The sequence below is a fragment of the Pyrus communis genome, chromosome 5 (genome assembly GCF_041283825.1).
Source record: "Pyrus communis isolate YQ-2024b chromosome 5, ASM4128382v1, whole genome shotgun sequence".
Classification (NCBI taxonomy): Eukaryota; Viridiplantae; Streptophyta; class Magnoliopsida; order Rosales; family Rosaceae; genus Pyrus; species Pyrus communis.
This window is the reverse complement of record NC_142569.1, coordinates 1,488,570-1,504,840: the sequence shown is the minus strand read 5'-3', so window position 1 is coordinate 1,504,840 and position 16,271 is coordinate 1,488,570. Positions and strand designations below refer to the sequence as shown.

The window sequence follows — 16,271 nt, the reverse complement described above, 5'->3', positions numbered from 1 at the left end:
CCTTGGATTGTATGATGCCCTACACAAGAGAGTACCTCTGGGTGATGAACATTGTAACCAAAGGGCAAATCATACAAGTTATGAAGCAATCTTTATTGCTTTAGAATCAACACGTTTCTTTTGCGGGATAGAGAGATGGTTGTATATAAGAGTTTCTCTTCGCTGATAGGCTGCTTACACAAAAGATAACTTTTTATCTAAAAACCTAACATAAATTATTGATTTTGATAAACGTTAGAATTATCCTGTTTGGTTGTATTCATGATTATCTAGTCTTTTAGTTCATGTAAATCACTGTATGTACATAAACATATATATATATATATATATATATATATATATATGTGCTTAATCGTCTTGAGCATCGCTTTGTTGGCTCACTTTTGTCAAGGTCATCATGGAAACAAGAACATGGTAAACTTGAAACTGTTTCAACTTTTTATTTCTGCTTAATTTCCTTATTTTCAGTCTTGTATTCAAAGTTGTGTGCTATATTTGTTTTATTTTAGAATAGTTTTCTTGAATCTTCTCAAGAATTCAAAACTAGCTAGGGTTTTTATACAAATTATAGTATAGATATATATGTATCGACTTCATAACTCATGTATTAGCTTCCAAGGTTGTTTCGGAACTAAGCAGATACCTCAAACCTTCCAAGGTTGTTTAGGATTGTTTCTGAAAACTAAAAGTGCTTCTGACCAAGCGTTTTCTGGGAAACTAGGATGCACTCAAAATTTTAAGAAAAATCCATCATCCTTCTGATAAAAGCATTTGTACTGAAAGCTCTAATTAGGAGAAGTATTTCCTACATAAGCAACCCTAGTTAGGAGAAGTATTTCTTGCATAAGCAATTCCAAGCAGACCCTAAGCTTTGAATTTGAAAAGTTTATGTTCTTCCCATGGTATTTTAATTTTGCTTTTTATCATCTCTTCCACTGTAACATCATAAAATAAAAACTTATATCTTCTGAAGACGAATTTAACTAAGTTTCTTCATGTATAGTAAATGCGTGGCGCCTCAACAAGTAGTGCTCCCCTTTGAAATTATCATTGAGATTTTGAGCTTGTTGACTGTGGAGTCTTTGCTGAGATTCAAGTGTGTGTGCAAACAATGGCGTTTGTTGATTCAAGACTACAAGTTCTTTGTTAAACACAGGGATCGGACCAATTATGTACTGCCACTTTCTTATCGATACAACCAGAAAAGTCACAAGACAGTCGCTCTTTCTAAAGAAGATTTCAAGCTTAGTTGTCTTTGTGCTGGTTTTTATGTGGAGTTGAGTGTCACTTCTCAAGTTTGCCGTATTAGAAATCCTGCAACCCGCCAAGTACTTTACTTGCCTGATGCTCCCAAGGGTACGAGAACACTGGACCTCGCTTTTAATTCGCTTACTGGTGAGTGTAAAGTGGCATCTATTTACCGGAGAAAGGCAAAGAAGACGGGTTATTTAGTAGGGCTTGAAGTTATAACTATTGGAAGGGATGAGAAATGGAGACCCTTGAAATATTCAAGCCCTAATTTACTCGAGCATGGCCAATGGTTGCTTCAACAAAGTTGTTGCGTTAAAGATAAGGTTGAATGGATTGTTCATTTACCTGAAATTATAAAACATGGACAAGATCTGTGTGTTCAAATTCAATCTCTTGAGCCGTGGAGTGAACGCATCACTAACACTGTTCTTCCCAGAGGTGTTTTCTCGGATTTGACCAAAGTTTCATTTTTTCTTTGGATTAACTGTCCGGCGGTTGTTGAGGTAGCAGACGAAGCCCTTAATATCATGGTGTTAGAAGACTTCAAGGAACACAAATGGACTCCAAACATTACTGTTCCCTTTAATTTTTTAAAGGACAACCGACATTTGAAGGATCAAATTCATTTCGTCAAAAGTTGTTCTGCAGATCAACTCCGATTTTATGCGGGGGGAGATCAACTTTATACTTACAATTTGAGGAGAAGGAGTATTGAGGATATCGAATATTCACAGATAGCGGAGGAGCAATTAGCTCGTCATTCGTCAAACCTGATGACTCTCAAGGGAATGAAACCGGAAAGGAGCAGTTAACTGATAGAGCAATTATAATTTCATGTACAATGAGAAACTTTGCATTTTTCTGTTCATCTTAGATGGTCTTATTATATCAGTCTTCCAAGGGAAGTTGAACCCTTTTTTTTTAACAAATAAGTTTGAACTTGTTAATTAGCTATACCAGTTGTTACATTAATTTGCATCTTCTATAAATCAAAAATCTTGAGTTGCTTTATTACCACTTATTTTATAGTTGTACGTAGCTTGTTACATTATTTTTAAGATAGATGTTCTCCTGACTCTTGTAAAACAGAGAACCTTGTTGGTTTAAGAGTGTCATTTTAGCTTGTCTGAATTTTTGTTATGGTTTGGGAGCGCCACTCTAGCTTGTTTTGAATTTCTGTTAGGAGGGGATAAGTTAATAGAAACAGTGAATCAAATAATTAGTCTTGTCCACCAAGTTACCAACTTTCAAAAGTTTGTGAAATTGCGATCATGGTGAATTTTTTATCTCCATTCTTGTCCACCCAACCTCCATAAGTTTGTGAAACTGCGATCATGGTGCATTTCTTATCTCATTAGTTTTATTGTTCTCGGCTAATCTTATGAAAAGTACTCTTGTAACTCTTAGTTGTGTATTATTTTCTTTTTAGACGAATTTCAAAGTCGCATTAGACATTTTTTTTTAACCTTTTCAAGAAACCCCATAGTTTGGTGCCCTCTCTTGCATTTTTGGTGTTAGGGTTTCAGTTTTATTTATTATTAATTTTGTCAGCGAGATTCCCTTGCTATCGCAAATCTCGCCTCATTTGTCTAATTAAATTGATTTCTTATTAATTGTAATTATTTAGACTTGTTATTCAAGTCAATCTCTGCATGCTATATATGTTTGTACAAATCAATTCAAGGAAAATCAATTTCTACATGGTATCACCTAGGTCTAGGTTATAATCTCTCACCATCGCAAATCCCTCCAGATTCGTCTAGATTGATCTCTCGTTAATTGTAATTGCTTGTAATAAATTAGACTTGCTATTCAAGTCAACCTCTGTTTGCACAAATCAATTCAAGGAAAATCAATTTCTACAAAAAGATTGTAGTCGATTCTACATATTTCTCGTATATTCATCATTTGAGCATCACTTTCTTGATTTTACTAGCCTTGTATGCGTTGAATAATATGAAAGTCCCACATTGGCCAACTTATGCAACTTGTATTAAATGGTTTCACTCATTATACGAGGTCCGGTATAATTGGTAGTGAGCCGCAAACCCATATCTTTGATATAATTCCTTCAAGGACATTCCAAATTTCCCATAGATTGTAATGCAAACCTCGTCATATTTGAATTCAGGTAAGTTCTTATCTCAATTTTTATAAGCTCTTGCTATTTACAGTCTTTTGATTCAAAGTCGTAACTTATTTAGAGTCGACCGGATTAGAAGGTTATTCTTAAACCCTAGGAATTAGGGTTTTGGTTGTAAAGCTAGGGCTTGCATAAATATAAAAACGTTGTGCTTTATTCGATTAGCTAGCTTAGAATGAACCTTTTCGTTCTATTCTGATTTGGAATTTTTTTTCTCTATCACTGTAGCTTTGAATCTCTCGTGCTCGTGCTCTCCTAGTGTCCTTAGAATAATATACTGAGACAATGATGCGTTACTACCAACGAAGACAAAGGCCGACACAAGTTTCGTCAGAGCTTCCCCTTGAAATTATCGTTGAGATTTTGAGTTGGCTTCCTGTGCTGTCTTTGCTGAGATTCAAGTGCGTGTGCAAGCAATGGTTTTTGTTGCTTCAAGACTACAAGTTCATTGCAAAACACAGAGATCGGACCTGTTACACCCTCCCACCTTCTTATCATTGCGAATGGGATAAAAAACCGTTTGTGACTGTTTGTGATGAAAATTTCATGCTTAAATGTTGTTGTTCTGGCTTGTCTTTGGAGAAGAGTACAACATCTCAAGTTTGCCGTATTAGAAATCCTGCGACCCGCAAAGTGCTCTACTTGCCTGACGCACAGGTGTGTGACACAGAATTTATGGACCTCGGTTTCAATTCACTAACTGGTGAGTGTAAAGTGTCATGTGTTTATTTCAATAGGGCACAGAAAGAGGTAGGTGTTGAAGTGATAACAGTTGGAAAGGACGAAACATGGAGACCTTTGCACAAACAAAACCAGAATTGGCTGCGACGAGGCAAAGCGGTGCTGACTCAATCTTGTTGTGGGGAAGATAAGGTTGAATGGGCTCTTCATTTACCCGAAATTATAACCGAGGGGCATGATATGTGCTTACAAATTCATTCTCTTGATCTGTGGAGTGAATGTCTCACCACCACTACTCTTCCTCAAGGAGTTTTCGTGGATTTGGAGAATCTCCGGACGTTTCTTTGGGATAATCGTCCAGCCGTTGCTGATATAGTAGGGGGAGACCTTCACATCTTGGTGTTGGTAGACTTCAAGGAACACAAATGGAGTCAAAACAAGATCATCGTTCCCTTGAAAATTTTAAAGATCGACGACACAATTTTGACGGATGAAATTGTTCTCAAACGAGCTTGTTCAAATACACTAGAGTTTCAAGGTGGAGCACAACTTATTTCCTATGACATGGAAAAGAAGACTGTTATGGTTTTTGACAGTTTAGAACTCTTGAAGAAACGAATAGCTCTACTTAAGTCAACCCTCATCTCTCTCAAGGAAATGAGATCAGAGATTAACGGAGTACAAGACTAAAGGCTTATAATTTCACTGCGCATGGGCTCCTTGTTTTGCAAAATTTCATTTTTTCTGTTCATATTTTTATATTGTTTTTGTTACTGTAAGTTTGAACTTTTTAGTCACCAGTTGTAACATAGCACTCAGTGCTAAGATTTCACTACATGTTTTGCTGAGTTTTGTGGAAACATAGCTAGAGATCCTTAAATTTTCCCTTGAACTTCTTAAACGTCGGTGCACTTTTGAAGTAAAACCCATGATTTCTCCAGTACACAGGATTACATTGTTGTGTTTATTTTCTTTTTTCTTTGTCGTTCGATTGGAATTACATGGTCTGGCCTTAAAGAATTTTGTTGCGCTTCTTTCTTTGAAGAGAAGTTTGAGCAATTATGAATTCACTACCGATGAGAATTTGGTTAGATTCAAGTGTGCGTGCAAGCAATGGTGTTTGTTAATTGGTCAGGACAATGAGTTCATCACGAAACATCAGAGCCAGTCTGCCAGACGAATTAAGAGTGCCTTCCTACCGATGAGAATTTCAACATTGTAAGCCGTTATGCTGGCTTATTTATGGAGAAGGGTGGTTCTTCTCAAGTTTGTCGAATCAGAAATTCTGCAACCCGCCAAATACTTTTACTTGCCCGATGCACAGGAGGGTTTCATACAAATGGTTGTTTTACTTTTCAAGTTTTCGATTACTTCTTTAAATTCATCTAAAGTTATAAATTGTATTGTTTTGGTGTCCTTGAAAATAAATAAACGTAAGCCTAAATCAGTAACTGGACCAAAGGCCTTCCAATATGTTTGAGTTAGAATCCTTAAAGCATTAAGGGCTGGTGGACCGAGTCAAAAAACAAATAAGGGAACTATAACGAAAAATCATATTTTTACACTAAAAGGTTAATTATGGTTTTATTCACTTTACCCTTTATTTTGTCCTTATCGTTAAAACTCAAGTCCTTTTAATTAGTTTTCCTAACAAAAAATCCCAAATGTAGTTAGGGACCAAAACTTGTGGGAGCTTTGATCCTTTAGCCATCAACTTCGTAAAAAATTTTCCGACTAATGATAGGTAGATTAATTTTTTAGATCAAATTTGCAAATCATGTGATGTGTCACTAATAAAAAATGAGCACGTTAATCAACACCTTAAATAATAATTCAATTATCAACAATCATATGATATGATTTACAAAATTTGGTCTACATAATTGATCTCCCTAACATTACTATTTTTTTCATGATCGGTCAATTATGGTTAAACTATACAACAACAACAACCAAGCATTATCTCACCAAGTGAGGTTGGCTGTATGAATTCTAAAACGCTACTAAGCTCGATTTGGTTGAATTGTAGTTAAAAAAAAAAAAAAAATCAAAACCATCATCCAAACTGGATTATTCAGTCCGGTTCTATAATTGAACCAAAACTAAATAATAAGAACAAGAGTAGTGCTACACTTACCATCTATTTGTATCATCACTTGTAACCTCTTTCTAGTAGAAGTATGATCCCACCAATACATGTGAGTCTCATCTTTATAAGTGTCATAGTACAAATAGATGGTAAGAATAACATTTTTGTAAGTAAGAACAAAAAAAACCTACCAAACCGAACCGAACCAACTAGTTAACCTTAACTAAAATTCAACGAGGGCCCGGCCCAACAAAACAAAGCCAGCCAGAAACCCAACAACTCAAGCGAATGTTTTGTGTAGGTTAGAGTGGATGTGGAACTTAAATATCGGCAGGCAGCGGAGCTTATTTGAACCACTGACCGACTGGATGACAGGTGTTTGATACGAACAAGTTCTTCTCCGTTTGGTTTCAGCATCGCTTTCGCTTTCTCGGATCCACTAATCTTGTCAACAAGTTTGTGAATTTCCGATCATGGTAAATATCTGATCTCTTTAATTTAATTGCTCTAAGTTTTTCTTATTGCAATCTTATCGTGCCGGATTCAGGATTTTAATCTCGGGGCATTGTAAAAGATCAAACTTTTTTTAACAAGAAAATAATGCGAATTTTTAACTGATGCATTTCGTCGAGCACTTAGTGGGGCATGTGGTTATCCGCCATGCTATGCGGCTGTCAGCTTCTGAGCGAGCTTCCGGGCATTGGAAAATTTCTGTTCAACTTTGTTCAAGACCCTTGATTGCCTCTTTAGTGTCTAGGGTTTCAATTGTTTTTATTTTTAATTTTAATTAAAACCTTGAAGGGTTGTCACCGGTTCAATTTTTTACATGTTTCCGGCAAATTAATCCAGCTCGAGCATCGCTTTCTTGTAATCCAAAGTCCGTAAACAATATATTATCTTAATGAGTATCGGAGTCGCATTATGAAGGTCTTCCAGTTCTGATTTGGATTTGTTAATTTTGTTTTTTCATTGCAGCTTTGATTAATCCCATGTTCGATACTATGGGAGTCCAACGTGTCGCTACCAAAGAAGAAGAAGAAGTGCCGCGGCAACAATCACGAGAGCTTCCCTTTGATATTGTTGCTCAGATTTTGTTGTGGCTGCCTGTGGTGTCTTTGGTGAGATTCAAGTGTGTTTGCAAGCAATGGTGTCTGCTAATTGAGGGCTACAAGTTCATAGAAAAGCATAGGGCTCAAACACGTTACAGTTTGCCACCTTGTTATCAATGCCAATGGGATAAGGGGAGAATGAAGGGAGTTGCTTCCTATGGGGATTTCGAGCTTCAGTGTGATTGTAGTGGCTTGTTTTTGGAGAAGAGTAAAACTTCTCAAGTTTGCCGTATTAGAAATCCTGCAACCCACAAAGTGCTCTACTTGCCCAAGGCACCCGAGGGTACCAGAGTAGTTCTGGACCTCGGTTTTAATTCCCTTACTGGTGAGTGTAAAGTGGCCTGTGCTTATCGCCGAGAGGGCAGTTTAGTAGGTGTTGATGTTATAACAATTGGAAAGGATGAAATGTGGAGACCCTTGCTCCGCCAAAAGCTGAATTTTCTGGAACAAGGCAGATGGGTGGTAAAGCCAAATTGTTGTGAGGAAGATAAGGTTAACTGGGCTATTTATATCTCCAAAATTGTAAAAGATGAACATGATGATCATTCGTGCCTACAAATTCAGTCTCTTGATCTGTGGAGTGAATGTCTCACCACAACTACTTTGCCCCAGGGAGTTTTCCTAAATTTGAGGAATGTTCGGGCTTTTCCTTGGGATCTCTGTCTAGGCGTTGCTGAAACAGTAGGGGGAGCCATTCACATCTTGGTGTTAGAAGACTTCAAGGAACACAAATGGAGTCGAAACAAGATCATCATTCCTTTGAAAAATTTAAAGGTCGACCACACAGTTTGGACGGATCATTTAGTTCTCACACAAGCTCATTCTAGCTCACTCAGATTTCGAAATGGCCGAGGGCAAGTTCTTTCCTATGACATGGAAACTGAGGACCTTGAGGTTTTGGAACGTTCGGAATTCCTCAGGAAACGACTTGCTCTACGCAAATCAACCCTCGTGACTCTAAAGGGAATGAGACTAGGGGAGTAGACTACTAGCTAGAGCAATTACGACTTCAGTCCACATGGGTTTTTGTTTTCAAAATTTCCCTTGTTGTTTTGTATATTGAAGCTGTTCATGTTGATCTTCAAGATTTTTGTTATACTTCTCTCTTTCAAGAGCAATTTGAATCTTTTTTTTTTTTTTTCTTTTTTGTTCTAGACGAAATATTTGAACCTTTTACTTGTGCCAATTGCTACATTGATCCCAAAGTTTATATCTTTTGAACATGAAGGCGTTGTACAAATGGACGTTGTTTCAATTCACTCGCTCATGAGTGTACGTAATGGAATGTGTTTATGATCTCGATCAAGAGCAATCGAAATTTCAGGTACATTGTTCTTGTTTACAAAATTACAACTTTATATACGTTCATCTTAAGAACCAGTGTTTTCACGCATCTTTTTTTGTGGAAACAAACAATTATGTTCACGATTAATGCGCAAAAATAATGATGCTTAAATATCACTAGATTTCCTCCAAATAGCATCCAAACGATTTGATCTCATAAACAGTCAAACAAAGCTCTTAAAAAGCCTTATACATCAAATACATTAATCCATTTTAGGGTTTTAGCCAAGCTTTGCAAGAACATCATTGAGGGAAGATACGGTTGCGGCGTAGTACTTCTCTGCTTCCGGGGTGCTCTTGATCTTTGCTGCGTAGTCCAACTGTCCCCAGACACAAAAAACAAAAGTATATGAATCAATGCAAACCAAAATCTATGTCAAGTAAAAGTCGTGCATGTGTCATTGTGAACTTACGCCGTCAATGTCCTTGAAGAGTTTTCCGGTGAGTTCCTTGAGGGGCTCCTTCTCGGCTTTAGATTTGGCAGAAATGACGGTCTTGAGGTCATAACGGAGATATGAGGCTCTGAGACGAAGATCGTTCTGGACGTAAGGCCATGCCTTTTTGTCAATGTACTCCTTGACAGCTAAAATCTCCTTGGCCGACTCCTTCGCCCTCGCGGCTGCCTGAGCCGGAGTGAGTGGTTGGATGAAGAACCTCTCCTTCAATGGCAGGTCAAGGTCTCTTGCCTCATCCGAGTTTAGGGTTCCAGCTGCCACAACGATAACAAATTCACCTCCATAAGTTCCTCAACACACCCAATTAACAATTCATGCATTTCATAGTCTCAATGTTTCTGATCAAACTAAACATAAAGCGTGGCAAATCCAATTCCAATGATTAATAATGCAATTAAATTAAGTGTTTTTTCAATACGCACTTGAATTTTTATGTTCTAATAAAAATAAGACTCATGAGCAAAAGTGCTTCTTCCATAAACAATCTCAAACGAGTCCTAAAACATTATACGTTTTTTCAGCTTCGTAACAAGTTTCTGTATTACGTTTTAGTATTCTAATGCAATTGCCATGCTAAGACTGAATAGTAGCGACAAGGTCAAGAGTGAAGGGCTTACTTAATCCCCCGGAGGGTGGTGGAGGGGGACCGACTTTGATGGGCTTAGCCTCGGCAAGCACAGCTTGGACAAATGATCCGGAGGCCAAACCAACCGCGACGAGACCAAGCACGGCCCTACGGCTAGTTTCGGGCTCCGAAGGCACTTGCTGGGCTCTAATGGTGAGCCCGGACCTCACCACGGCTAGCCTGCCGGTGCTGCTGACCGTGTTCAAGCGTGACGAGCCACTTAGGTGGAGGCTGCCCTCCAAAATTGCCTGGGAGGAGCCGTGCATGCCAGCCATTGAAGCCATAGCTTGTGCCATTTCCTGAACCTTCCTAACTTTCTGAGTAGTTTTATTTGCTTTTTAACAACGACCAGTTTTCAGTGGCAGAAATGTGGAAATTATATTGTTTTGGGTGGATGATTTGTAACGACCTTATCTGCCATTTTCTGGTTGGATAAGCTGGATATGGCTTTAGCCAATGGGAGGTTGACAAGTGTTCCTTGTTGCATTTTCTATTTGACAAGCTGGATAATGTTCCAACTAGGATTGTATTATTTGTACACGTGGACTCCATGAGATTATGACAATGATGTTATTAGTCTCTAGCACAATAGCATCCATCTGAGCCTCATCACAACCGTCAACCATGAGATTTTGTTCAAGTGAAAATTTGAGAAACTCCCCTACTTTCATGATGTGATTATGACAATATTTTGAATCAATTGTGCAGTTTTTACGTATTTTAAATTCTCACATGATATTATGCATATTTGGTTTGTTGTACTTACATATACTCGTGACATGCATTTTTTTTTTTCGAAAATTCTTTACAATCGAAGTCACTTCTTAGTTCTTGTTCTATTTTTGTTTATCTAGATGGAATTATGTACAAAGGATTATCTACATCTATTTGATCAGTGGTTAGAGGATGAATTCTGTTTATACATATTTCATCAATCTGGAAATTACCGAGCACCAGTCAACTTTATACCTTCAGAGACCCACTGAAGAGTTATGCTAAAACACCTTTGCCGAAGCACATGAGTTATTTTCCATTCATGTGTTAAAGCCAAATTTAATGTCTGCCAAAATAATTGAACTTTGAAAACGGATTCAATGAATTTATAGTGATACAAATCTAGGTTGTTATGATTTAAAAACGGATTTAAAGATAGACCAAATTTAATGTCTGCCAAACTAATTGAACTTTTACCCTAACTACTCTTCTTAATTTTTAGCTGTCCAATTAAATGATTTAAAGAAAACCAAAAGAAAAAAAAAAAATTAAAAACCATATATGAAACATAAAAAGGGATGTGAAAATAACACCATCTTATAAAATTCTTTGTATGTGTGGAAAACGACCATATTAAATAAATCAATTAACTTGGGTCCTTGGACCCACAAAAACCCGACCCGGCCCAAATATTCACCAGTCTTTTTGGAGGAGCGTGTCAATGTTTGTACCGCCAGATCCAATTTCAAAATTTTCACTCTCCTCCGTCTTCTTTCTCCTTTCTGCCAAAATCCCTAATTCGATCTCACCAATCCAAACCCCAGTTTGTGCAAATCCGAGCCTCGGCTCAACCAGATCGACGGCCAAGAACGGGACCTGATTCATGGCTTCTCGCAACCAGAACAGGGCTCCTCGGAGTCCGTTTTCGGTAAGTTTTACATTTTCATTTCATAACTTTGATTTTTTGAAAAATAGAATAAAAAAATTTAAACTTGACAGTTTTGGGTTCGAAATTGATGGAAAATTTAGGAAATCAATGTTGGGGTTTGGTTGCAAATTAATGTTTGAGTAGGAGTGTGTACAGAAGGATTTCAAATGGTTGAATTTAATTGTGGGTTTTTGTTTTGTGTAGAAAAAGAGTAGTCTTGATGAAGTTCCCTTAGACAAGCGGCGAAGAATCGAAACAAGAAAACCGGAGGTACCGAGTAGCATGGGCCGCCAACGACCGCCACTTGCTGTTGTTAAGCAAGATGCAGCAGGTACCAGCGATATAGGCAGTGTGGAGGGATCAGAGTGTGGCAATGTTGAGTTTACGAAGGAAGAAGTCGAGGCGTTGTTGGTTGAGAAGTTAAAAGTGAAGAAATTTGATCATAAGGTTTATTTCTCACTCAATTGTTTTAAATAGGGCTTTTTTGTGTGCTTATTTTGAACCATGAATTGATGGTTTGTTCTGACGTTTTCTATTTGATTATATGGCAGGGGAAAGCTGAGCAGTTAGCTGATTATAGTAAGAGGCTGAAGCTATGCATCAGATGGTTGCAGCAGGTTGAGGAAGGGCATATTCTCGAGGAGGAAAAGCTTCGGAATGCATTGGCTTCTGCTGAAAAAAAATGCTCGGATACTGGTAGTTGTTTGCTCTTTATTCATTCCATTGTCTGTTGGAGTGGCATAATTTCATAACCGGACCAATAAATTGCTTGTACGTGGTGGTATCTTAATAATATAGAGTATTTAGTTGGAAATCTCAAGTAATTCGTCAAGTAGTATCGTGCTTTTGTTACAAATTAACCTATGTGGTTATATTGTGCTTGATATTCAAGTTTTTGTTCAGAGGAACAGATTTGTAATCTGTGTTCAATTTTTTTATTTCCTAAGAGGTGGAAATGAAAAACAAGGTCGATGAGCTCAATGCCGTAAACTCAAAGCTGAGGGAAAGTATGGCTGCTTTGGACGAGAAACTTGCAAAGGAAAAATCAGAGAAGTTGGTAAGGTTTCCAGTCACGTGGTTACACACTAATTTCGGTGATATAATTGTTACCCCTGCTTTTGTTTTTGGCTCGTGGTGTTCTCGTCACATGTTTTATTTTCATCCCTTTGCTTGGCATACAGGATGCAATTGCTAGTCATAGAAGTGAAAAGGAAGCAAGGGATGCAGCTGAGAAGTTGCAAGCTTCTCTCTCACAGAAGCTTGAAATAGTGCGGGAGGAGAAATTAGTTGCAGACCAGAAGGTAGTACAGTCAGTTTTTTTCTCTTCTTTCTGCATATTACTTTTCTTTTCCCAATTCCCCTCCGGTTTATCAAAATTTGCAATTGGTATATTTCTAAAATTGTGTCGCTGCAGGTTTCTTCGTATCAGGACTTGTATAATCGAGCACAAGAGTACAACAAGAGTCTACAACAGTACAATAGCAAACTCCAAAAAGATCTTGAAACTGCCACCGAGTCTCTCAAACGAGTTGAAGATGAGAAAAGGACTGTTCTGGAGACCCTTAGCAATTTGAGGGTTCACAATAAGGCATTGCAAGATGAGTTGGCTAAAGTAACAGTAAGTATCTGTGCAGCATTCCTTGCATTGATGATATCTATTTTCAGTTCAATTTTTTTGTTAACTGAGGATGGTTTATTGGGAATAATCCATTTATTCATCTGGAATTTAAGAATATATCACGTCTCTTTATTGTATGCACATTTGTGTGTAGGCTTCATTGGAAGAAACATTAAAGCAGAAGGAACTATTAGATAATGAAATCAAATGCCTTCGTGGGGAACTGCAACAAGTTAGAGATGACCGCGATCGGCATGCAAGAGAGATTCAAGATTTGAGGGATCAAGTGGTGAAGTACAAGGAAAACACTGAATTGTCGTGTGAAGAGTTGGATAGGTTGATGAGAAAATCAAAAGCCTTGGAGGTTTGTGTTACGTTCTTTTTATTTTATTTTGTTTTGTTTTAATTTTTTAATTTGTGATTTCCTCATTTATCAAGTTTTTAATATTGTGGTGGGCATGCTTTTCCAGGAAAGAGATTCATCTCAAAAACAGGAGATAGATACATTAAAGCATGAGTTATTTGCTGCAAATGATAAACTTAAGGTAATATTAATTTAATACGAGTTTCAAAACGTTTCTTATACCTGTCAATTCATTAGTTAACCTATACTGTTTATTTTCTTTTAGATGGTCAGTCGATCCGCTTCAGAAACATTGACAGAATTTGAAGAACATAAGAGAATCGTGCAGGAGCTACAAAACCGCCTGGCTGAATCAGAGTTGCAAATACTAGAAGGAGAGAAGTTAAGGAAAAAATTACATAACACCATTCTGGTAATTTTTCAATGCTTGACATGTTATATAATCAGCAAGATTTCAGGGTACTAATATTCTTCTTTAATAGGAATTAAAAGGTAATATCAGGGTATTCTGTCGAGTCCGCCCATTGCTACCTGATGATGCTAATGCAACAGAAACTCCTGTGGTTTCTTATCCTACAGCAACCGAATCTCTTGGCAGAGGCGTTGACTTGGTACAAAATGGTATGAGCATGTCTAATGTTTTTTGGCTTCAATTTAATCTAGTTTAAAAATCATATAGACGTACACACCACTTTGGATCTAATTACACTAAAAATGTTTGAACTTGTAGGCCAAAAATTTAATTTTACATTTGACAAAGTGTTTCACCACGAGACTTCCCAACAAGACGTTTTTGTGGAAATATCGCAACTTGTACAAAGTGCACTTGATGGCTACAAGGTACATGTTGAATCTTGTTTATATGCTTTTAAAGGAATTACATGTTCATTAGGCTGATTTTTTTTTCTCGGCATTTTAAACGGTGACACTTATTTCCCCTATTATTTTGGTTTCTAAGTGCATAATCTAGCATAACTTTTGCCTTTAGCAATTGGCTGTCAGGCTTTAATATTGGGTATTTTGGTTATGTATTGATCCTTTTTCTTTCATTTTAGGTGTATTTTTGGATTATGTTTTTAGAATTAGAACTGCTTCTAACCTTTTGGTGAATTCTTTTACGTTTCATACAGTTAAAGACATGTACTAAATAGAATTCTGATTGTCTTTTTTCAGGTCTGCATATTTGCTTATGGTCAAACAGGTTCCGGAAAAACTTATACTATGATGGGCAAATCAGATGCTCCAGAGCAGAAAGGTTTAATACCTCGTTCACTCGAGCAAATATTCCAAATGAGTCAAGCTCTTCAGGCCCAGGGTTGGAAATACAAAATGCAGGTACTATAACTTGTTTTTTGTTTGTTTAGTCTTGCAAATTATAATGCCCTTCTAATTATATGCAGGCCTCAATGCTCGAAATATATAATGAGAACATTCGTGACTTATTATCCACTAGTCGTTCAAGCAGTGCAGACTTGTTAAAGACAGAAAATGGTGTTTGCGGAAAGCAGTACACGATAAAGCATGATGCAAATGGAAACACATACGTTTCTGACCTGACGATCGTTGATGTTTGTAGCATAAACCAAATTTCATCTCTTCTGGAACAGGCTGCACGTAGCAGGTATACATTAAAATTCAAGAGTATCCATATTGGCCTTGTGATATTTTATTTGAAAGGCTGCACTTAGCAATGTTAATGTCAAGTTTTCAAAACATCAAAACTGATGTGGCTTTTCATTCTTGAATGCTATTTCTTTGGTGTCATTTTAGCGTTACATCTAATTTGCAGTACTATCAATGATATTTTTGTATGCAACTTTTGATATATGATTATGTACTTTTTTGATGCCGTCATATATGATCTCTTGATCTCTTAGGTCTGTAGGCAAGACTCATATGAATGAGCAATCTTCGAGAAGCCATTTCGTGTTTACCTTGCGTATATCTGGGATTAATGAGGTTTGTTTTCCACATGCGCTGATTTGTTCTTACTTTTAAGCAATCTTTCATTGGCTTGTTCTAAGTTTAACTACTGATATGCTTTTTAACCTCGTTAGAACACTGAACAACAAGTCCAGGGAGTCTTAAATCTTATTGACCTAGCTGGAAGTGAAAGATTGTCAAGGAGTGGCGCAACTGGAGAGCGGTTGAAGGAAACTCAGGTTCTTTCTTCTTTAAAATCCCCAATCTTTTTCTCCCGGATACATGTGAAATATTCTCAGTTTTTATTATCGGTTAGCTAACAATGTCATTAATAATTAGGCCATTAACAAAAGTTTGTCATCGTTGAGCGACGTCATATTTGCTTTGGCGAAAAAGGAGGACCATGTTCCTTTTAGGAACTCCAAGCTGACATATCTTCTACAGGTATAGTTATCTTTGATAGTTTTACCATTATGGCAGCTTGCTTTATTCTCAAGGAATTGGAATAGTTTCATCGTTGGATGACATCTGAATGTATAAACAGCCTTGTCTGGGAGGAGATTCGAAAACGCTCATGGTTGTCAACATCTCTCCGGATTCCTCTTCAGTTGGGGAATCCCTTTGCTCTCTTCGTTTCGCTGCTAGGGTCAATGCCTGCGAAATCGGGATTCCTCGAAGGCAAACGTCCATGAAGCCTGTCGATAATCGTTTAAGTTACGGCTAGCCTTCGTCATCATTTTCGTTATTCATTCGGTTTATGTCGTCCGTACGAGGGAAAGCGTGTGTTGTGTGTATAATGGAGGCAGATTTGGGGTGTGTAAGGTTTGTTTTTTGTAGTTCTTGTGCTTCGAGGTGCTACAAAATCTGTACTTCTAAATTTGTATCCTGTGCTAAGAGATCCATATAGAATTATTGCCTTGGTAACTTGATTGATCGCTGTGATGAACGCTTGTATCACAATTAATGATTAACATATTCCATCGTGGAGATTTCTTTAGCTCTTTGACGTGGGATCATCTTTATATCT

General features: G+C 37.4%; 5 protein-coding genes across 5 annotated transcripts; 4 read left to right on the top strand and 1 right to left on the bottom strand.

The window, feature by feature from the left end:
- Nucleotides 1-995: 995 nt before the first annotated feature.
- Nucleotides 996-2,063, top strand: LOC137721287 (putative F-box protein At1g47790). Its single transcript, XM_068460396.2, has one exon. It carries the CDS (start codon nt 996-998, stop codon nt 2,061-2,063), a length of 1,068 nt encoding a protein of 355 aa, XP_068316497.2.
- Nucleotides 2,064-3,679: 1,616 nt separating this feature from the next.
- Nucleotides 3,680-4,765, top strand: LOC137727050 (putative F-box protein At1g47790). The gene has a single exon (XM_088693321.1). It carries the CDS (start codon nt 3,680-3,682, stop codon nt 4,763-4,765), a length of 1,086 nt encoding a protein of 361 aa, XP_088549447.1.
- A 1,700-nt stretch (nt 4,766-6,465) lies between these two features.
- Nucleotides 6,466-8,412, top strand: LOC137725557 (putative F-box protein At1g50870). The gene is made up of 2 exons (XM_068464282.2): nt 6,466-6,640; nt 7,140-8,412. The coding sequence occupies exon 2, from the start codon at nt 7,154-7,156 to the stop codon at nt 8,255-8,257; it is 1,104 nt and encodes a 367-aa protein (XP_068320383.2). The 5' UTR covers nt 6,466-6,640; nt 7,140-7,153; the 3' UTR covers nt 8,258-8,412.
- Nucleotides 8,413-8,739: 327 nt separating this feature from the next.
- LOC137725558 (oxygen-evolving enhancer protein 3-2, chloroplastic) lies at nt 8,740-10,063 on the bottom strand. The gene is made up of 3 exons (XM_068464284.2): nt 9,690-10,063; nt 9,031-9,326; nt 8,740-8,937 (listed from the first exon to the last, which is right to left on the bottom strand). The coding sequence occupies exons 1-3, from the start codon at nt 9,991-9,993 to the stop codon at nt 8,839-8,841; spliced, it is 699 nt and encodes a 232-aa protein (XP_068320385.2). The 5' UTR covers nt 9,994-10,063; the 3' UTR covers nt 8,740-8,838.
- Nucleotides 10,064-11,109: 1,046 nt separating this feature from the next.
- Nucleotides 11,110-16,241, top strand: LOC137726277 (kinesin-like protein KIN-14C). Its single transcript, XM_068465180.2, has 17 exons — nt 11,110-11,339; nt 11,544-11,786; nt 11,891-12,035; nt 12,287-12,396; nt 12,521-12,640; nt 12,754-12,957; nt 13,112-13,321; nt 13,428-13,502; nt 13,587-13,733; nt 13,804-13,942; nt 14,052-14,161; nt 14,495-14,656; nt 14,722-14,942; nt 15,199-15,280; nt 15,379-15,483; nt 15,584-15,688; nt 15,789-16,241. Exons 1-17 carry the CDS (start codon nt 11,295-11,297, stop codon nt 15,966-15,968), a joined length of 2,403 nt encoding a protein of 800 aa, XP_068321281.2. The 5' UTR covers nt 11,110-11,294; the 3' UTR covers nt 15,969-16,241.
- Nucleotides 16,242-16,271: the final 30 nt, after the last annotated feature.